The sequence below is a fragment of the Anomaloglossus baeobatrachus genome, chromosome 12 (genome assembly GCF_048569485.1).
Source record: "Anomaloglossus baeobatrachus isolate aAnoBae1 chromosome 12, aAnoBae1.hap1, whole genome shotgun sequence".
NCBI classification, from domain to species: domain Eukaryota; kingdom Metazoa; phylum Chordata; class Amphibia; order Anura; family Aromobatidae; genus Anomaloglossus; species Anomaloglossus baeobatrachus.
In genome coordinates, this window is record NC_134364.1 from 35,773,485 (window position 1) to 35,795,881 (window position 22,397).

Consider the following 22,397-nt stretch of genomic DNA (forward strand, 5'->3'; position numbering starts at 1 on the left):
CAAATTTGTTGCGTTTACGTTCCTGTAAGGATTTCTTATATTCCAAAATGGTGGATTCCATTTTAGTTTTCATATTATTTAATTCAGTTGAAGAAAAGGTATTCAAAAGTTGTCCCTCAATTGTAGATATCTGTCGAGAGATGGTGTCAAGCTCCTTATGTAAAAAATCGATAGTTAAAGTCATAAGGTCATATGAACATTTGTTCAAAATCTGTTCAAATGTGGTACAAAAATCGGAATTATCAGAAAATAGCGTGGGACGTAATGAAACGCGCAAACCGCGTGGTATCCGTTTTACCTTGTAATATTCTGCCAATGTAATGAGGTGGAGTTCAAGGGCTGTCTGCCGCTTCAGCTCCCGTTCATATTCTTTCGTTTCTAGATTCTTCACTAGGTGTGAATAAAAATTGACCCGTAGAGGTCACTCTCGAGTGAATAGTGGTAGTTTGTTCTTCATTGTAAGAAAATACATTAGAGGCCATTGGTGAAAAACAATTGGTACTTCAGGAGCACAGATCAAAATACAATAGTATGAAAAAACCGTGATGGTCTGGCTCACTGCTCAGGTGGTGCTCAGGAGAACTTTACAATAGATAATCAAAAAACTCCGGCACTCCATTGAATAACACAACGTTTCGGCTAATGCCTTCTTCATAGACTGGAAATTTCAATAAGAATAATAAAAAAATATATATGTCAGTACCATAAACATGTATATATTCTCATACATTTATATATCGGTAATCTCATATGACATCGATTGTAAAAAAGGTTTATTTTACCTAATGAATGAACACGCTATATTTAAGAAAGAACCTCAATTGTGGTGAAGTGCAGTATATCTAAAGGAAACACAAGAAAGCAACCAATTATAACTGTGGAAAACATAGAGTCAGAATCAAAGTCTGAAAAATAAACAATGGTATATCACATACCTAATGGAAGCTCACAGTATTATATGGCTCCATATATGAGAACATGCAATATTGGATAGTGCAAACCGGGGTTTTATCTATGGGACAATAATAAAGTTTCAAAATTGCACTTCACCACAATTGAGGTTCTTTCTTAAATATAGCGTGTTCATTCATTAGGTAAAATAAACCTTTTTTACAATCGATGTCATATGAGATTACCGATATATAAATGTATGAGAATATATACATGTTTATGGTACTGACATATATATTTTTTTATTATTCTTATTGAAATTTCCAGTCTATGAAGAAGGCATTAGCCGAAACGTTGTGTTATTCAATGGAGTGCCGGAGTTTTTTGATTATCTAATGTGAGGAGCATGAGTCCGAAGCCATGGAAGACCCAGAAGGACGTCGTCTATACCCTCAGGCAAAACAAGAAAAGAAATCTCCTCTATGCGACCCTGAGACAGGGAAAGGCGCAAGGGAACTGTCCTCAATGTAATGGAGTCAGACAACATAGTTCCATTAACAACACGGACAGGAATAGGCGCCTCTAACATGAGAGAGGGAATATTGTGTCCCTTTACAAATCCTGAGGACACAAAAGTCCCGTCAGCTCCGGAATCCACAAAAGCCATAATAGGCCATGTATTCTCAGATAACGAGAGCTGACCTGGGATACAACACTTAGAGGGTGCAGAAGACGTCTCTAGTAACCCCCCTCTAATGGTTACTAGGCCAGGGAGTTTCCCTGACGACTAGGACACTTGTTGGCATAGTGCCCAGCCTGACGACATACGTAACATATAGGAGAACCAGACTTGCGTAGTCTGGAGGACGTATGACCTAACTCCATAGGAGTGGGAGATGTTTCAGATGCTGAGGAAGATGGTAGTGGACCCTCAACAACTGGAATAGCCCGAGGCTTAGAGCGTGAGGAAGAGACCTCGAGTCTACGTTCCTTATGGCGTACATCGATCCTCGTTGCTACTGTGATCAAGTCGTCCAGAGAAGCAGGGACCTCACGAGCAGCAAGAGCATCCTTGACATAGCCTGCCAACCCTCTCCAGAAGATAGGAATCAACACCTTCTCTGGCCAATCTAGTTCTGCCACCAGAGTTCTAAAAGCAATGGCATAAGAACTAGTGGATAACGAACCCTGAGATAGATCTAACAGTCTCAGGGCCGCATCATGGGTAACCTGCGGACCCATGAATACCGCCTTAAGAGCATCAAGAAAGTCTTGATGTCTCAGAGTAACCACATCAGAGCGCTCCCATAGGGGAGTCGCCCATTCTAAGGCTTTGTCCTGAAGTAAGGAGATGATAAAGCCTACTCTGGACCTCTCCGTAGAGAAGCGAGAAGAGTTGACCTCTAGGTGTATCTGACACTGACTAATGAAACCACGACATGATCTGGCATCGCCAGAATATCTGTTTGGCAGAGCAAGTCGAGGATCATGTGCAGCTGTCACCATGGTCTGAGGTTTATCCTCTATACTCTTGAGCCGTGACTCAAGTACTTGTATGTAATGGTGTAACTGCTGATATTCTGCCATAACTGCCAGACCCTTGGCTCAGTCCTAATGTTACGGGGGGCTGTCTGATAATAACCTAAAGGAGCATCAGACAGTCAGGGTCCACCGTGCAAAGACTTTGCTGCAGACTATGGCAGAGTGCAATACCTCTGTTAACTCACAGAAGGATATAATAAGTAAGTAAAGCAATTCCTCCCTTACTTGGAGGGTGTGTGGAATGATCTCTGTTAATAATCACAGAGACAAAGGCAATGTGTGCGAAATGGCACCTACCTAGGTCCGCTCTTCTAGTGGTGCAAAAGAGACGAACAGCAGCGTAAGCCGCACAAAGCTCCTACCTGCGTTCGCTCCACTAGTGTGCGAGGACACGAACCATTAGATATGGCACCTGCCTAGGTCCGCTCTTCTAGTGGTGCAAAAGAGACGAACAGCAGCGTAAGCCGCACAAAGCTCCTACCTCTGTTCGCTCCCCTAGTGTGCGAGGATACGAACAACTGCCAGACGCAGTATAAGGAACGTTACCCTAGCGGCAACGTCCACCTACGAGTCGAACCACAAGGCCCAGCCAGACCATGTGCCTCAGGCACCTGCCTATGTCCGCTCCCCTAAGAGGTAAGGATACGGACAGCAGCCGAAGCTGTAAGGTATAAGAACGCTACCCTGCCGGTAGCACTCACCTAGCATAGACAGAGGAATGCCTAGAGGAACGTGCACAGGGCGTCTACCCTCATGCATGAACCAAGAGGACTGAGCGCCATGCGGCGTGTGTCAGGGTCTTATATAGACTCTGTGCCTCATCCAAGATGGAGGACACCAGAGCCAATCCGCTGCCAGAACGACAAGAGTGACATCATGCTGGCCTATCACCGAGCAAGGCGTCACAAGCACATGACCAGCGACCAATCGGCATAGAAGGTGTCAGAGACATGTGACCTCGTGTCAGCGATGATGTCACCCGCACATGTGCAATGGCTCCAAGATAGGACTTAGTCTCCAGCGCTCGCACATGTGCAGTAGCAAGAAATCTGGACTTAGTCTCCAGCGCTCGCACATGTGCAGTAGCAAGAAATCTGGACTTAGTCTCCAGCGCTCGCACATGTGCAGTAGCAAGAAATCTGGACATAGTCTCCAGTACTCGCAGCAACCGTAACAGGGGAGGGACGTTCGGCGTCACAGCGACGTCACACAGCGGCCGCTCAATAGAAGCGGAGGGGCGGCGATGAGCGGGACGTAACATCCCGCCCAACATCCTTCCTTCCTCATTGCCGGCGGGACGCAGGTAAGCTGTGTTCATTGTTCCCGGGGTGTCACACGGAGCGATGTGTGCTGCCTCGGGAACGACGAGCAACCTGCATCCAGGAATGTGACCGATATTTTAAAAATAAACGACGTGTCAACGAGCAACGATAAAATGAGTACTTTTGCTCGTTCACAGTCGTTCGTAGCTGTCACATGCTACGATATGTCAAACGATGCCGGATGTGCGTCACGGAATCTGTGACCCCGACGACATATCGCCCAATATATCCTAGCGTGTAACGGGGCCCACCTGGATAGCAAACTGGACGACATATCACCCAATCTGATAATGAAGATGGACTTTGCATACTTGTGTTGAGGGTAAGAACTGAGTAAACTGAAATACTTAATTCAGCCATTTCACAGACCCAAAATATATAGTTTAGTTGATGTAGCCTACCACATACAGTATCTATGAATGATTTTGTTTCTTACTAACACACACACACACACACACACATACACACACATATACACACACACACACACACACACACACATACACATGTATATGACGCCCTGGCAAAACCAGGTAGTCACACAATAGACCCCTGCAGAACACCATCCCTCACTTAGGTTACATACAGCCAATCTGAAACCCTAGTCACCCCCCTCGGAGCAAGACAGGCACACCAGTGGGCGGGACCAGGCAGTTAGGGAACGCCCACCTAGGGGTCTACAAAGTCCGGGGCGGGAAAACAAGCAGAGTAGTTTTGTAGTTCAAGTTGAGAGGAGTGTGGGCTGGAGCTAGGTATAGCTCCAGCAGAGGAGAAGTTCAAGTTGAACGGTGCCAGAGTTGGAGCTCTGGTGCCTTGGCTAGGTGGCAGATGGTGGTCTCCGTCAGCAGGAGACGGGAAGATGGCTCGGCAGATCAGAGGAGGACCGGAGCAGGGTTGGAGCCTGCCGGTACCAACACCGGAGACTCGACCGGAAACCGTGCACAGAGGGGGTACTCGGACCCTGAAGCCAGGACCGAAACCAACAGCCTAGCTAATTAACCAATTGAGGGCAGGACTACAGGTCCTGTCCCAACCAAAGTCCCAAAAGCAGACAACCACCCACAGATAGGGATAGGGCAACCGCCAGGGCCCATAGATCCTACAGGTCAGCATCAGTGGGCACAGCTCCTAAGGCACACAGCAAGCCTGAAGCGGACTCCCGTGTTCCACACCGGGAAGTCCAAACACACAACCACAACCACTGCAGAGGAAGAGACGGTGACCATCAGCCCGGGTGGGGGACCAGAGTACAACTGGCCGCGGCGGCTGGCCACCAGCACCTTGGTTTACCAAAAGCCTTGAGTGATTCATTTACTTGTGAGTAGCCAACCATCCCCTGCTACATCCGGGCGCGAAAATCCCTGCTCCCGCCATACCCTGCACAGAGACACTGGGCCCCGGGCAACAATCCCTACCCACGGAGGGGTTAATATCCAGCTGCTATTACATCTCCCCCGGGTATCCCACAACAGCAGCGGTGGTGTCCCACTTCACCACACACCGTGGGTGGCGTCACGAACCAAATACGGTCAAAGCCGCACAACTACATCCCCCTTTTCATTCGGCATGTCCGCGTGACCCCCGGGTCTGGAGGATCCTTCGAGCCACGCAGCGGGTCCGGATCCGAGCAGCGCCGGCTACAGGCACGGGGGCGGCACATATATATATATATATATATATATATACAGTATATATATATATTCAGTGATTTTCCTTAATACAAAATGCCAGCACATGTAATTCAAAGATGGCTCCTGCATCGTGGACAATGCTTAAGGTGATAGGGAGATTGAAAACACCCAAAGTTTGCAACAACCAGTCCAGCAGAAACTATGCAAGTTGCTACTCGCTCTGAGCCCGACCTGCGATATTTGATTGGATTATATTTTTGTCTACACCCTTTTCTTATCTAGAAATTGAAAATTTTGATAACAATAAACTGAGACAGAATCTCCGGCATCTGTCGTGAGAGAAAGTCATAACTGGCTCATAGTCTGTTATTTTATTCTTTCTCATGTGCACACACGACATTATAATTTGAAACAGTAGTCAGATCCCGGTAGACCGCTTGAGTCTCAATTCTCAACACTTGGTGATCCACATGAAGACTTCCCAAATACACCCAGGAGTTATCTTCATGACCAAGGCCCTGCAATTTGAGTAGATGCTGAAAATGTCATCCTACCCACTTGGAACTCAGCACTCACTCTCCCGCACACTAAGGACAGGAGTTTTATTTTTGCAGTTGACCGATTTTATTTTTTGTACTGGTTGCCAAGTCGCACCGGAATTTTAAGAGCGCATTGTCTAAGATTTGCTCCCAGAGCACCCAAAACCACCTCTTCACCTGGAATTTTGACAAGTTCTTTAATGGTACAAGACAATACCTCAACCTTAGCATTCTTAGATTTGGACACTTGTGATAAAGGCAATCTCGGACTCCTGGAATCTGCATTATAAGTCACAATCTCTTCTCTTTTCCTCTGAAAATGTTTAGCATATTTGAAACACTGAATGATCACATGGCCAGAACCACCGCAATATAATCAAAACAGAACTCATTCTAGAAAATTCACCAAATGAGGATGAAAATCATAATTACAAAAAAGGCGAAGTTTCAGTGGACAAATTTACCTATTAAAAGCCACCTCGACAATAGGTAAATATGAGGACTAATCCTCCAGACACAACTGATTTCCCCTCTCTTTCTGACCATTTGTTTCAGGATAGTAAGCAGAGGAAAATGACAACTCAATTCTCAATTTCTTACAAAATGCTCTCTAGAATTTGGAGAACTCACGATTGCCAACATTATAATTTCTCTCCGAAGACAAGAATTTCCTAGAAAAAAATGCACATGGCCACAAGTTTGTCAGTGTTTTGGGACCTTGAGACAATACAGCCCCTACCTCGATTTCAGAAGTATCCACCTCCACAATAAATGGCTGGATTAAAACTGGAGCAACATACAACACTCATTCAATTTATTAAAGGCCCCAAGAGCATCCAGTGACCAAACACTATGATCCACCCTCTTACATATCAGATCAGTAAGAGGTTTGAAAATCTGAGAAAAATTCCTAATACATTTTCTGTAGTAATTAGAGAATCCTAGGAACCATTGCAATTCTTTAAGGTCCGAGGTTGAACCCAATAAATTTTGGCCTGTACCGTCCCAGGTTCCAACTTAAGCACTTCAGCAGATACAATGAACCTCCGGAGACAATATTTCTTCCACAGAAATTATACATTTCTCCAACTTGGTGAACAAAGAATTTTCTCTAAGCTTTTGTAAGACAAAATGGACATGTTCAGTGGAGCTCCAGATCAGGCGAAAAAATTGGAATATTGTCAAGATATACTATGATAAACCCTCCAATACAATAAAAAAAATATTCATAAAGTTTTGAAAAACTGATGGTGCAGTGGTTAACCCCAAAGACATGACAACATTTTCAAATAGGCCCAGACTTTAGAAATGCCATCTTCCTCTTATCGCCCTTCCAGATGCGTATCAAATTATATCGCATATAATATCAAATTTAGAAAGCCATTTAGCCCCTGTAAGGTGATTATATAAGTCGGGAATATGTGTAAGTGGGTAAGCATTCTTAACAGTAATTTTAATTCATGGAAATCCAGGCAAAGACAGAGACACACGTCTTTTTTTTAACTAAGAAAAACACAGCAACTACAAGTGAGGAGGAAGGACAAATATGGCCCTTCCATAAACTTTCATTTACATATTTTTCATGGAAGCTGTCAACTTAGGTTCATTATCTTTGCCTCAGTAACCTGGATTCTGTTAGGTTTGTCATAAATTACATCTAAGGTGTCAAAAAAAGGAGTTGACAGAAACTGGTTCTGGGGCCTGGGGAACTAAAGAAAAGGCCAAGATCTGAGATCCCCTCTCAGGAGGAACATAATTATTGACACCCACTAGGTTTCACTCCCTGAAGACCGTAGTCGTAGGGTAAATAATAATTTACAACTGTCCCTGAATGTTCTAAACTGGCTTTTTTTACATGATAATTTTTGCAGGAAGGGCCTCTATAGATTTGGGACAGTCCGACTGAAGGTCATAGGGTACAGATATCGCAGTCACAGAAGGCAGCAGAGCACTATAGGGAGCCTTCATTAAGCTAGAAATCTGTCCCTGCAACTGTGATTGTGATGATTCAAAATTTTGATATTCCATCATCAGATCCTGAATCATTTGTTTAAGATTTGCCACCTGATTGCAAAGTATGTGAAAAATGATCCATGCTGGTAAAAAGAAAAAAGTTAAGGCCAGTTGCTCATTTCGACTACCCAGATAATTCTTCTCTTTTCTCAGCTCTATGTAAAAACGGGAAGTCTTTTTTTCCATGCATGAGTCACCTCCCTCTTCAACTCCTGATCCAGCTGATCCCCTTCTCCTCCTGCCAGGAACTTTGCAATGATGATTCATGGAGGGAAAAGAGACTTCCTGTTTCTACATCGAGTTTAGAAGGATTCAGCTAGTCTGTTTTTTATCATATTATGCCATAGACCTAATGGAAAAGAGAATAATTAACTGTGTAGAAAGGCAAAATGAGCAGTCTTAAGTACACAGAGCTATATAATATGACTGCAGTATATTAAGAGGATAACAATTTTGATGAGAGGGCTTCTTTAAAGGCTTTTTTAAGCAATTTTCTGCGTGCTGCCTGTTATGACTTGACAAAGAAGGTAGTTTACCTTTTTTAATGAGTTGTCCAAATACAGTTAGGTCCAGAAATATTTGGACAGTGACACAAGTTTTGTTATTTTAGCTGTTTACAAAAACATGTTCAGAAATACAATTATATATATAATATGGGCTGAAAGTGCACACTCCCAGCTGCAATATGAGAGTTTTCACATCCAAATCGGAGAAAGGGTTTAGGAATCATAGCTCTGTAATGCATAGCCTCCTCTTTTTCAAGGGACCAAAAGTAATTGGACAAGGGACTCTAAAGGCTGCAATTAACTCTGAAGGTGTCTCCCTCGTTAACCTGTAATCAATGAAGTAGTTAAAAGGTCTGGGGTTGATTACAGGTGTGTGGTTTTGCATTTGGAAGCTGTTGCTGTGACCAGACAACATGCGGTCTAAGGAACTCTCAATTGAGGTGAAGCAGAACATCCTGAGGCTGAAAAAAAAGAAAAAATCCATCAGAGAGATAGCAGACATGCTTGGAGTAGCAAAATCAACAGTCGGGTACATTCTGAGAAAAAAGGAATTGACTGGTGAGCTTGGGAACTCAAAAAGGCCTGGGCGTCCACGGATGACAACAGTGGTGGATGATCGCCGCATACTTTCTTTGGTGAAGAAGAACCCGTTCACAACATCAACTGAAGTCCAGAACACTCTCAGTGAAGTAGGTGTATCTGTCTCTAAGTCAACAGTAAAGAGAAGACTTCATGAAAGTAAATACAAAGGGTTCACATCTAGATGCAAACCATTCATCAATTCCAAAAATAGACAGGCCAGAGTTAAATTTGCTGAAAAACACCTCATGAAGCCAGCTCAGTTCTGGAAAAGTATTCTATGGACAGATGAGACAAAGATCAACCTGTACCAGAATGATGGGAAGAAAAAAGTTTGGAGAAGAAAGGGAACGGCACATGATCCAAGGCACACCACATCCTCTGTAAAACATGGTGGAGGCAACGTGATGGCATGGGCATGCATGGCTTTCAATGGCACTGGGTCACTTGTGTTTATTGATGACATAACAGCAGACAAGAGTAGCCGGATGAATTCTGAAGTGTACCGGGATATACTTTCAGCCCAGATTCAGCCAAATGCCGCAAAGTTGATCAGACGGCGCTTCATAGTACAGATGGACAATGACCCCAAGCATACAGCCAAAGCTACCCAGGAGTTCATGAGTGCAAAAAAGTGGAACATTCTGCAATGGCCAAGTCAATCACCAGATCCTGACCCAATTGAGCATGCATTTCACTTGCTCAAATCCAGACTTAAGACAGAAAGGCCCACAAACAAGCAAGACCTGAAGGCTGCGGCTGTAAAGGCCTGGCAAAGCATTAAGAAGGAGGAAACCCAGCGTTTGGTGATGTCCATGGGTTCCAGACTTAAGGCAGTGATTGCCTCCAAAGGATTCGCAACAAAATATTGAAAATAAAAATATTTTGTTTGGGTTTGGTTTATTTGTCCAATTACTTTTGACCTCCTAAAATGTGGAGTGTTTGTAAAGAAATGTGACAATTCCTACAATTTCTATCAGATATTTTTGTTCAAACCTTCAAATTAAACGTTACAATCTGCACTTGAATTCTGTTGTAGAAGTTTCATTTCAAATCCAATGTGGTGGCATGCAGAGCCCAACTCGCGAAAATTGTGTCACTGTCCAAATATTTCTGGACCTAACTGTACATCTTTTTAGGATTCATTCCAATGATTTGTTCTATTTAGACTCTCTACCTGGATCTTGCAAGTCTCAGCAACAGAACACCCTGTGATTATTGTTTTGCCCGAATAGCTTTTAAACAGAATAGGGGCAAAGTAGACAACTGTTTTATTTCTTGTGCATTCCAAAACCCTTTTATTAAATCAACATTATACGAAACAATACATATTTAGACTATTTAATGGACATCAGGTCAAACATCTATCCAGCCTTCAGTTGGTTTTAAACTGAAAATAGATTTTCAGACACATTGCATGTTCTTAACGTTTTATTACATATGTTCTTAAAATAAATTATGTCATCCTATTTACAAATACATAAATAAATTAACACAAAGAGCAATAAAAAAACCCAAAAACCTATAAGGCGGTATGTACTCAGCTGTACCACGACTCTGTATTACCTCCTTGCTGTAAAAAGTTGTAATATGGCACCCAAAGAAGTGTGTGTGGTCCTATGCTGTCTCTATATGTCGCTCATATTGCGTGAGATCGACATGGAATGCATAAGTAATAAAGATTCGTTTCATTTCTGTTTTGCATCTTATGCTGTATATGAGAAAGCTGATAAACAGACAAGAATGGCATAATATATATATACATATATACACATAGAGAGATGATGAGAGAGATCTATATACAGAGTGTGTGTATATATATATATATATATATATATATATATATATATTCAACAATTCTTTCTTTTATATTGCAAACATTTTTATTTGTTCAAGTTTTAGCCAGCCTTTTTGATCTAGGTTTCCTCTGAGATATAAAAAAAAAACAAATGTAGTATTAACACATTTAGCTAAATTGCTGTAGTACAGTGAAGACAGTGCATTAAAGGGCGCCTGTCAGATCCCCATGCCCTACAACCCAGCAGCATTGATATTTGTATGCCCAAATTCCCTCCCTAACCAGCCCTGTAAACCCTATTCACTAATATAAATGCTTAAAAATACTACTTAAAAACATCGTTTTCCCTATGATAATAGACCTGTGACTAGTTGCAGGGGCGTTAGTCTGACCTTTTTCCATGTTATTACGCTATTGTGGCAATCTCACGCATACACACGGCTCATTTCGGCCACACCAGTGCACCTCAAAAGCAGAGTGGAGGCTTTCCGGCTTCATTAGGTGCACAGCGCATGACCAGAACTTCAGAAATGGCTCATGTACATGTCTTCTGACCTTACGGTCATCCGCAGTGCACTTAATGAAGCCGGGAAGCGTCCACTCTGCTTCTAAGGGTACGGTTCCACTTGAGATTTGCACGAGCGAGTGCAATCCAATAAAATATCAGACTGCACTCGCACTAGTGCACAACTATGCGGCAGTGTCCATCTGTGATTGATTTCTCATGCATAGCGGCATGCGGAATGAATCACAGCATGCTAAGTTTTGCACCATACAAGTCTATGGTAGTGTGTGAAACATCGCACTGCACTCGCCCGTCATCCGAGTGCAGTGCAATATATGTAGAGACAGGCAGCAGAGGAGATGGGGAGAAAGTGCCCCCCCCTTCTCCGCACCTGTGATGCAATTGCAAGATCGCATCACAGTCGCATGAACCTCGGCTGATGCTTGCAGCAGAGGGTCATTGGCATATCGCTTCCGATGCTCTTGCACCACAAGCTCTGCACAAGGGGAACTGTACCCTAAGGTGCACTGACGTGGACGAAATGAGTATGCATAGGTATTCTAGGATCAGGCGGTGACACCAGCTCATGGAAATCATGTTATTACACCCACAGGGGCGTGATAATATGGAAAGAGGGGAGACTAGTCTTGGAAACTAACGCCCTTGCAACTAGTCAAGGTCCTAAGTAGCATAGGGACAGCAAGGTTGTATTTTCAACATTCCAAGTGTGAACTCACCCTTAGGTTGTTTTAGGGAGTTTAGAAATAGTAGCATAATAATAACTATAATCAAACATGGAGAAGTCAAGGCTGTAAACGCTCATCAGTTTCTTAAAGAGAATCGGAGAAAGCATGTCCAGGTACTGTAAGGTTATGTTATAATTTGTACGGGGGTCATCATTGTGATGTTTCTTTGTGGGGTATTTCAAATTTTCAGGAGCCCTTATGGCTTTTAAAACAAAATCTGAATCTTGTGTTACAGTTTCAAACTTGCCAATAAAATCATATTGGATATTACATGGATCACAGAGCTCATACATTGGCCTCCAGTGAATGTCTCTATTGTATGGATTTTCAGTCGTAATGAAGGTAGCAAACTCTTCAAAAGAAAACCTTCTTTTAGATTGAATCCCAAGTGATTTTCTGATCATATTTGCAATGGTTTTACTGTAGTAAACATCATCTTCATGGAGAAACTTGTCTCTGTAGGCCGAAACAACTCTCTCCATGGGATCCCGAGTGAACATCACTTTAGTATATTTTGCTAGAAGCTCTTTCTGACGAGACGGAGGATATGAGCTCAACCTTTTGAGTTCTTTGGAGGTATGTACATTGTAATGTCTGAGTTTGTCTGGAGTCAGGCCAGTAGAGTCATTCAATAATAGGATTATTCTCTTCCAATTAGAGCAGCCCACTTTGGGCACCTCACAGTATATGAATTTATGGCTGTGTTCCACATAGAGCTGATCTAATACTTTATAGGTCAATGGAATGGACGAATGGTTGAGATTGTTTTTCACGCAGACAGTTCTTATATTCGATTTCCTGCTTTCCTGAGCCTCCAGTGCTGAATATTGTGGATTACCTGCAAAAAAACCCCCAAACAATAAAAAAAACAGTCGGTCAGCAATGGTGATTTCCTCATCTCAAACAACTTATTGAAACAAAAGCCAACAACAGTTGTGGTATACCCCCCAAAATGTCAATGTGTTAACAAGTTGTTATATGGCTTTGACTATCAATTACAGCTGACAATGACGTCTCCTGCTGTTCGCAAGTAGAGTTATTGTCTGTGGAGGCATGGCATCCCACTCTTCTTGGAGGTCAGCCCTCAGGTCGCTAAGGTTCTGGGGTACAGAGGTACGGCCTCTACACGTGACTCAGCTGAGCCCATGTGTTTTTTATGGGATTCAGGTCTGGAGAAAGTGCACCTGCTCCATTTGGAGTCCCCCAGCAGGCCCGGACTGACCATAGAGCAATTCTGGCAAATGCCAGATGGGCCGATCCCTGTAGTGGGCCAGTGCCTGTAGTGGGCCGCTGTATCTGCAGTCACCGCCGCGCTCCTCGGCAGTGTGTGCATGCCGGGCACACTAGCTGCAGCAGGAGTCAGGGTGCTGTGCCGTCTCTGCTGTATGAGCGTGTGCCCGGCATGCACACACTGCTGAGGAGCGCGGCGGTGTCGGTGCTGGTGACCGCAACTTCCTCCTTCCTATTCAAATGTATTTATGTCTTTCAGACGTAAATACATTTGAACAGTGCTCCGGGACTGGGCCCCGCCCCCGACGTGCAGCAACGTGATGAGATCAGCACCTTGCTGACGTCATCACAGTTCTGCAGGCACCACACAGGTAAGCGCTCCATGGAGGAGCCGAAGAGACAGGTTTAATTAATGGGGATGAGTGGGGAGGGGCTGAGGACACATAACTGGGAACATTTGTGAAGGGACAGAGCTTTGTGACAGGCAGGGGTGGTTACTGTATTCCGAGGGAGGGGGGGAGGCAGGAGTGTGTAGTGATGGGGTAGTAGAGGGGTAATGGAGGGTGCATTGTATTGTGTATGTGTGTGGGAGGAGGTGTAATGGAGGGTGCATAGTATTGTGTGTGTGTGTGGGGGGGGGTAATGGAGGTTGCATTGTATTGTGTGTGTGTGTGTGTGTGTGTGGAGGGAGTGATGGGGGGTGCATTGTATTGTGTGGGGGGGGGAGGGGTGATGGGGGTGCATTGTATTGTGTGTGTGTGTGTGTGTGTGTGTGTGTGGAGGGGTAATGGAAGGTGCATTGTATTGTGTGTGTGGAGGGGATAATGGGGGTGCATTGTACTGTGTGTGTGTGTGCATGTGTGTGTGCGTGTGTGTGGAGAGGAGTAATGGAGGGTGCATTGTATTGTGTGTGTGTGGGGGGGATGGGTAATACAGGGTGCATTGTATTGTGTGTGTATGTGAAGGGGTAATGGGGGTGCACTGTATTGTGTGTGTGGGGGGAGGGGTAATGGAGGGTGCATTGTATTGTGTGTGTAGGGGTAATAGGGGTGCATTGTATTGTGTGTGTATGTGGGGGGAGGGGTAATGGAGGGTGCATTGTATTGTGTGTGTGTGTGTGGGGGGGGGGAGGGGTGATGGGGAGTGCATTGTATTGTGTGAGTGTGGGGGGGGGGAGGGGGTAATGGGGCAGTGCATTGTATGTGTGTGTGTGTGTGTGTGTGTGTGTGTAGGGAGTGATGGTGGGGTGCATTGCATTTGTATGTGTAGGGGGTGATGGGGGGTGCATTGTATTTGTGTGTGTGTAGGGGGTGATGGGGGGGTGCATTGTATTGTGTGTGGGGGGAGGGGTAATGGAGGGTGCATTGTATTGTGTATGTGTGTGGGGGGAGGTGTAATGGAGGGCGCATAGTATTGTGTGTGTGGGGGGGTAATGGAGGTTGCATTGTATTGTGTGTATGTGTAGGGGTAATGGGGGTGCACTGTATTGTGTGTGTGGGGGGAGGGGTAATGGAGGGTGCATTGTATTGTGTGTGTAGGGGTAATAGGGGTGCATTGTATTGTGGGTGTATGTGGGGGGAGGGGTAATGGAGGGTGCATTGTATTGTGTGTGTGTGTGTGGGGGGGGAGGGTTGATGGGGAGTGCATTGTATTGTGTGTGTGTGTGGGGGGGAGAGGGTAATGGGGCAGTGCATTGTATGTGTGTGTGTGTGTGTGTGTGTGTGTGTAGGGAGTGATGGTGGGGTGCATTGTATTTGTATGTGTAGGGGGTGATGGGGGGTGCATTGTATTTGTGTGTGTGTAGGGGGTGATGGGGGGGTGCATTGTATTGTGTGTGGGGGGAGGGGTAATGGAGGGTGCATTGTATTGTGTATGTGTGTGGGGGGAGGTGTAATAGAGGGCGCATAGTATTGTGTGTGTGGGGGGGTAATGGAGGTTGCATTGTATTGTGTGTATGTGTAGGGGTAATGGGGGTGCACTGTATTGTGTGTGGGGGAGGGGTAATGGAGGGTGCATTGTATTGTGTGTGTAGGGGTAATAGGGGTGCATTGTATTGTTATTGTGTGTGTATGTGGGGGGAGGGGTAATGGAGGGTGCATTGTATTTTGTGTGTGTGTGTGTGTGTGTGCGTGTGTGTGGGGGGAGGGGTGATGGGGAGTGCATTGTATTGTGTGTGTGTGTGTGTGGGGGGGAGGGGGTAATGGGGCAATGCATTGTATGTGTGTGTGTGTGTGTGTGTGTGTGTAGGGAGTGATAGTGGGGTGCATTGTATTTGTATGTGTAGGGGGTGATGGGGGGTGCATTGTATTTGTGTGTGTGTAGGGGGTGATGGGGGGTGCATTGTATTGTGTGTGGGGGGGAGGGGTAATGGAGGGTGCATTGTATTGTGTATGTGTGTGGGGGGAGGTGTAATGGAGGGCGCATAGTATTGTGTGTGTGGGGGGTAATGGAGGTTGCATTGTATTGTGTGTGGGGGGAGGAGTGATGGGGGTGCATTGTATTGTGTGTGTGGGGGGGAGGGGTGATGGGGTGTATTGCATTGTGTGTGTGTGTGTGTGTGTGGAGGGGTAATGGAAGGTGCATTGTATTGTGTGTGGGGAGGGGGTAATGGGGAGGTGCATTGTATTTGTGTGTGTGTGTGTGTAGGGGGTGATGGGGGGGTGCATTGTACTGTGTGTGTGTGTGTGTTTGTGTGTGTGTAAGGGTAATGAGGGTGCATTGTATTGTGTGTGTGTGGTGGAGGGTAATGGAGGGTGCATTGTATTGTGTGTGTAGGGGTAATGGGGGTGCATTGTATTGTGTGTGTGTGTGGGATTACAAAAGAGCAGTTTATGGGGAATATATAAATAAATAATAATAATAATAATAGTAATAATAATAATAATGGGGCAATATGGGGGGATATAATTGAGAGAGGCAGTGTGGGGGTATATTATAAAGAGAGCAGTGTGGAGGGGACATTATGGAGAGAAGCTGTGTATGGGGACATTATGGAAAGAGGCAGCGTGGGGGTATATTAAGGAGCGAGGCAGTGTGGGGGGTATTTTAAATAAGGGCAGTGTGGGGGATATTTTTTGAAGGAAGCACAGCAATTTTTTATTCAGGGGTACAGTATGGGAGATATTTATATTTATGGGCCAGAATAATGATACTTTTATTTTTAGAAGTGCTGTGTGGGGAAGTGCTGTTGAAGAATAAGGAGGGAGGTCTTCAGAGACGAGCGGTGGGCACGAAACCTCATCATGGCGTCTGCAGTGCATGGAGACAAAAGGGATGGGATCGACTCAGAAGATGTCACCTATAAGGTACCTGGATGTAAATGATTATTTGTGATATTGCCTGCGTCTTATCATTATTGTGGTTCCTGTATGGTCCGCAGTCTGATAACAACAACTCCCAGCATCTCTTTACCATTGTTAAGGACAAGCTGCGCGTTGTAGACTCCGGGCATCTTCTGAGCCTTCCCATTGATCTGCATTGTACAGTTATATGATCGTGTTACACAACCTACAAGTGCACAAAAATATTACACATTCACCACGTGACAAGTGGGCCTGTGCACCCCCAAATGCCAGAGCTGAATTTTTGTCCCAGTCCAGCCCTGTCCCCCAGTCTAGCCCTGTCCCCCAGTCTCCAGCAGCTGTTCCCTAATAATGATGAAATTAGGCCGGTGTTGTTCATGCTGATGCACAATGACTGGATTAATGATATCATTCAAGTAGTAGGAGCTTGGGTCACGGTCTCTCCTCTGTTGCAGAGTTTTGTGACAGGTTCTGGGTCAGAGTCTCACTTTATCTTGTGAGACTCTGCTTATTAAATGGATTCCCTTTCCTTTGGGGGGGAGAGGGCTAACATCAGTTTACCTTCCAGCAGCTCCTGACTCCTGGTCAGGTGTTTCCGGTTGGGACCATGCCCAGGTTCTATAAATACCCTCTATTCCACCGGAGGGTGCCAGTTATTTTCATCATTTGGGAGCTTGGCAGGAGGAGAAAGGAGCTGGTGAATCGAATCCCTCTCTGAGACTTGCTTTGTGGGCTGCAGCATTGGTGCTTGCTGTAGCAGTTCTAGGTGTGCTGGTTGTACGGTATGGATGTTACCCAGTAGTCTGTTGTCCTTCCCCCCCTTTTATGTTGTTTCCGCTTGAGCACTTTTAGTGTCCCCTTTGTGTGTGGTTGCCGTGTGTTCGAGTTGTTGTCATTGTTACCCCTGTTAGTCTTTGTCGGTATGGTTGTAGACTTCTATTCTTGTCCCTTCCCAACCCCCCGGGTGGTGGGTTGTGAAGAGGGGTCTTATCATCAGGGACAAAGACAGGAGATAGGGCCTAGGTTGGGGGCCCGGATCTCCCTACTTTCAAGGGTACTTCCGGGTGTTAGGGTGAGCGCAGGGGCCCAAGCCTTAGGGCCAGTGTAGTTCCCCTTGTCACCTGTGACAGCTTGTCACTGTACCATTTACAAACTGTAGGGCAGTCCTGTATTGACTAAACACATCTGCCCACACTGTAACACCACCATCACTAAAGGCTCGTCTGGTGACAACAGTGTCTGATGCATAGTACTCTCTTTGATGTCACTAACATCATGGGCGGCCATCATTTCTAGTCAGCATGAATCAACTTTCATCAGTGAATAGCACTGAGGCCCACTGCTGCCTCATCCAGTGTAGATGCTCCCATGTGTGGTGGTATGGTCAGGTACCCTTGCAGGTCATCTAACATGCAGACCACACTGATGTAAATGGTTTTGAATGGTCTGAGATGACACTTGGATGCTGCTCACCCTCTTTAATGTGCTGGGAATTGTGTGGCATTCATCATCTGGTTCCAAAGAGTATTGTTCACAATGAAGTGGTCATCAGTGTGGCCACTTCCATTTGAGAACATCCTGCTTGAAGCCTCACAATGGCGAGGTACTATTCAGCAATTAAGAAAATGAGAACAGCATGAGGAGGACGACTGTTTAATACCAATTTGTAATTGAACCCCGAATTGTATTGAGCGATTCATGGATCAAACACCTGTTGTGAATTTTGCTGAAACATTTGGAGATGTGCATCCAAAAGTTTAGGGAAGGTCATATCAAGCTCACCTGAAAAGTGCGTTGTAGGACTATTCTGAAATTTCACCCGAAAACCAAATATCCCTAACTTTTTGTGAGAAGGAAAATTACATCTGGATAAGGCCTGGTGACCATTGTGGCCATTCAACCATCTTTCCTCATCTAGCTATTCACTTAATATGCTAAACAAATAATATGAATAGACACTATTGAATGGATCCATCTAGTACCTAACTCTTCGTACTCACTATACTCATAACAAGTACTGTCTAATACTCGCATATTCGTTCCAAATAGCGTGTGCAATGCAAGTCAATGGGGAAAAACTCGCAAATGAATGAGTAACCTAAATGCCGTACTATTCGTGCGAGTAGCAAATAGTGCACCATTTGGGTTACTCGTTACTTTAATACTTTATCCCTTTGACTTACATTGCACACGCTAATTGGAACGAATAAGTGAGTATTAGACAGTACTCGTTATGAGTATAGCGAGTACGAAGAGTTAGGTACTCACTCAACTCTAGATCCATCATTTCCTTTCCGCTTGTTCTTGTTTAGTTTTGTGTGTTTGTTGCTTTTTGGGGAGGTTCATTACTTTAGTTGGCCTTTTTTTTAAGTCTTTAACAGATTTTTGTAAAGTTGGCTTTTATTTTTGTCTGTGATGTTATATACATAGGAGTACTAATAAAAAATGTTAAACCTTCCCTTTAATGACTGCTCAAACTAAAGGCCCTGTCACACACAACGAGATCGCTAACAAGATAGTTGCTGAGTCACAGATTCTGTGACGCAGTAACGATCCCGTTAGCGATTTCATTTTGTGTGACACCTACCAGCGATTAGGCCCCTGCTGTGAGATCGCTAGTCGTTGTCGAGTGGTCTGGACCATTTTCTTCAAAGGCGATGTCCTGCTGGGCAGGACGCATCGCTGTATTTGACACTGTGTGACAGGGTCCCAATGACTGCAGAGATCGTTATACAGGTCGCTACTGTGACCTGTATCATTGCTGAGTCGTTGGTAAGGTCTGACTGTGTGACATCTCATCAGCAACCTCCCAGCGACTTACCAGCGATTCTTATCAGGTCGTATCGTTGTCGGGATCGCTGGTAAGTCGTTGTGTGTGACTGTGCCTTAACAGTAAAAGGTGCTTAGACACTTTAATTAGCTCTAAAGGCTGCTTTACTTGCTGCGATATCGGTACCAATATCGCTAGCGTGCGTACCCACCCCCATCGTTTGTGCGACACGGGCAAATCGCTGCCTGTGGCGCACAAAATTGCGTGGACCCGTCAAACTACTTACTTGCCTAGCAACGTTGCTGTGACCGGCGAACCGCTTCCTTTCTAAGGGGGCAGTTGTTTCGGTGACACAGCAACGTCACTAAGCGACCACCCAATCGAAGCGGAGGGGCGGAGAGGAGCGAGACGTAACATCCCGCCCACCTCCTTCCTTCCGCATTGCCGGCAGCCGCAGGTAAGGTGAGGTTCCTTGTTTCTGCGGTGTCACACATAGCGATGTGTGCTGCTGTAGGAACGATGAACTACATCGTCCAAGCATCAGCAACGATAATTAGGAAGAGGGGGGGATGTCACCGATGAGCGATTTTGACCGTTTTTGTGACGATTCAAAATCGCTCATAGGTATCACACACAACGACATTGCTAAAGCGTCCGGATGTGCGTCACAAATTCCGTGACTCCAACGACATCGCTAAAGCGATGTCGTAGTGTGTAAAGCCACCTTTAGGCAAACATTTACTCAGTCAATGGCTATCTTCCCATAGACATGCAGGATGTAGCTTGTTTCCCGAGAAAAAATAAAAGATTCAAATTTTAAAATTCAAAACTACTGATCCTTTTAAAAACAAGAAAACTGCACTTAACTGACTATCCGCTGCTGATGGGAGAAATCACTTTCTGAAACCAGAAATACTCCTTTAAGGTTACAAATTTAATAGAAGCAAGGGAACCAACCAGCAGGATTTTCATATATAAAGTAAAGCCAGGGCTATACTGGCACTAGGAGGCTGAATGTAACCATACCTTTTATTCTGAGATTGGAGGTTTTATTTCAGAAATATGTGCAAGTAAAGTTCCATCAATGCACTACTATTCAACTGACAGGTGCAACAGGGGCAGGAATATGAGGGTTGGGTCTTGCTGTCTATTCCCGCATAGCGCTATCTCCGTTGCCATCTTTGTGAACACTCTGTCTTCCTGCATTTTTTGTCCAGTCTCCTCTGAAGCGTGCGGCTCGTGTTCTTATGGGTGCGGTCTACAGTGAGCTGATTTTGGGGGGCGATCTCCACTTCTGTTGTGACCGCATGCACCCCCACGGTCACAACGTGAGCGGAGAATGTGAGGCCATGCGCCGCCCTCACATAGCACATACAACAGAGTGTTCACAAAGATGGAGCCGTAGATAGCGCTATGCACAGGCGCCAACTCCGACACCATCTTAGTGAAGAGTTTTCTGCAATACTTACAAATGCTACTGCGCACGCTCCGGAATCAGCGTCTATGACTAAAACAGAGGGAGGAAGATCAGGCAGGCAGACAGGAGCGGGAAAAAATAGAAGACCCAACCCACATATTCCTGCCCCTGTTGCACCTGTCAATCAAATAACAGTGCATTGCTGGAACTTTACTTGCACATATTTCTGAAATATAACCTCCAATCTCAGAACACAAGCTATGCTTACATTCAGCATCCTAGTGCCAGTATCACACCGGCTTTACTTTATATATAAAAATCCTGATGGATGGTTCTGTTTAAAAGCATTGTGGAACCTGACGGGTTCCCTCTTAATGTTGCTTGTGATGTGCATTGTGTTTTATGGCAGATAGAACTTTGTGACAACTCAAATAATTGTCATACAAGCACAAAGTCAATAGTTTGATAGGCAACCTGAACTGATCAACTGGTATCTGGTATTAATATGCCTGAAGAAGGCATATGGCATGTGGCAAGTAGAAAGAAATATAAAGAACCCAAAATTAGATGTAATTCTTTCTTTTGGAAGATATTGCCAATTTTGTGCAGACTTTGTGTTTTCTGGCATCAGTTGTAATTTCAGTAGCTGATCCTTTTGAGTTCTGTGAGGAGGCTTTGTCTGTTATTTTACTTATTTTGGGGGCTATGGGTGTCACTACTGTGGGGTATGGGGGGCAGGAGATGGATGCCAGTTCTCAGGGTTTTCTGGATGTGGCTCGCGACCCTCTCTCAGAACTGAATGTGGATCTCTAGGTGAGAAAGGTTGGGCAGCTCTGCTCTAGATATTGATTTAATAATCTTTACTGCTTTTTTTATCACCATAAACACTTACTGATGAGACAAGAAACACTTACCGAGGAAAACGTTCTGTTTGCTCCATTTATAATGTAATACAAAGGCACAGAGAGCGGAAGAGATGATAATAAGGAATAATTTGTGTTGGAATTTTTTCATATTGATGTTTTGTAAATTATTCCAAAATAACACCAGCCCTGAATGCTAAAATGACAAAAAGACATTTTATTTCAATGAGTAATAAGTAAAATACATTTCATATTATTCTAGTAATAATTAACAGGAACAGTCCATTCATATTTCTGTTACCTAAATGTACCGCCCCAGCGCCAGCATCCGGGCTGCTGCTCGGATCCGGATCCGTGGTGGCTCGAGGGGTGTCCGGACCCGAGAGGGGGGGGGGTCACGCAGACACCAGAAATAAAAGGGGGTATTTACAGGGGAGTTTGTGGTTGTAGTCCGTGACGCCACCTAAGGTATGTGGTAAGGTGGGATACCACCGCTGCTGTTGGGAGCGCCCGGTAGCGGTGGAATGGCAGCCTGATGTTTAACCCCTCCGTGGGTAGGGGGATGATGCCCTGAGACTTGGCGATGGTGAGAGGAGAGCACCGTTGTGGAGGAAAGGGTCACTGCGTATTCACTCCAATTCAGTCCAATAACGCTGACAATGACAACTTGTAAACCACAATTCTTAGCACCTCTGTAGCCAGGAGGGAGCACGCCGGGATCCCGTGCCCTATGGTGTTGCCTG

General features: G+C 44.9%; 1 protein-coding gene across 1 annotated transcript; it reads right to left on the reverse strand.

The window, feature by feature from the left end:
• Positions 1-11,867: 11,867 nt before the first annotated feature.
• LOC142257890 (carbohydrate sulfotransferase 9-like) lies at positions 11,868-21,830 on the reverse strand. Its single transcript, XM_075330160.1, has 2 exons — positions 21,706-21,830; positions 11,868-12,910 (listed from the first exon to the last, which is right to left on the reverse strand). The coding sequence occupies exons 1-2, from the start codon at positions 21,803-21,805 to the stop codon at positions 12,066-12,068; spliced, it is 945 nt and encodes a 314-aa protein (XP_075186275.1). The 5' UTR covers positions 21,806-21,830; the 3' UTR covers positions 11,868-12,065.
• Between the last annotated feature and the right edge of the window lie 567 nt (positions 21,831-22,397).

Excerpts from the sequence above, each read along its gene's own strand:
- LOC142257890 (XM_075330160.1), bottom strand. The coding sequence starts at position 21,805 with ATGAAAAAATTCCAACACAAATTATTCCTTATTATCATCTCTTCCGCT. Across the intron at positions 12,911-21,705 it reads CAAACAGAACGTTTTCCTCG|GTAATCCACAATATTCAGCA; the intron begins GTAAGTGTTTCT and ends GTTTTTTTGCAG.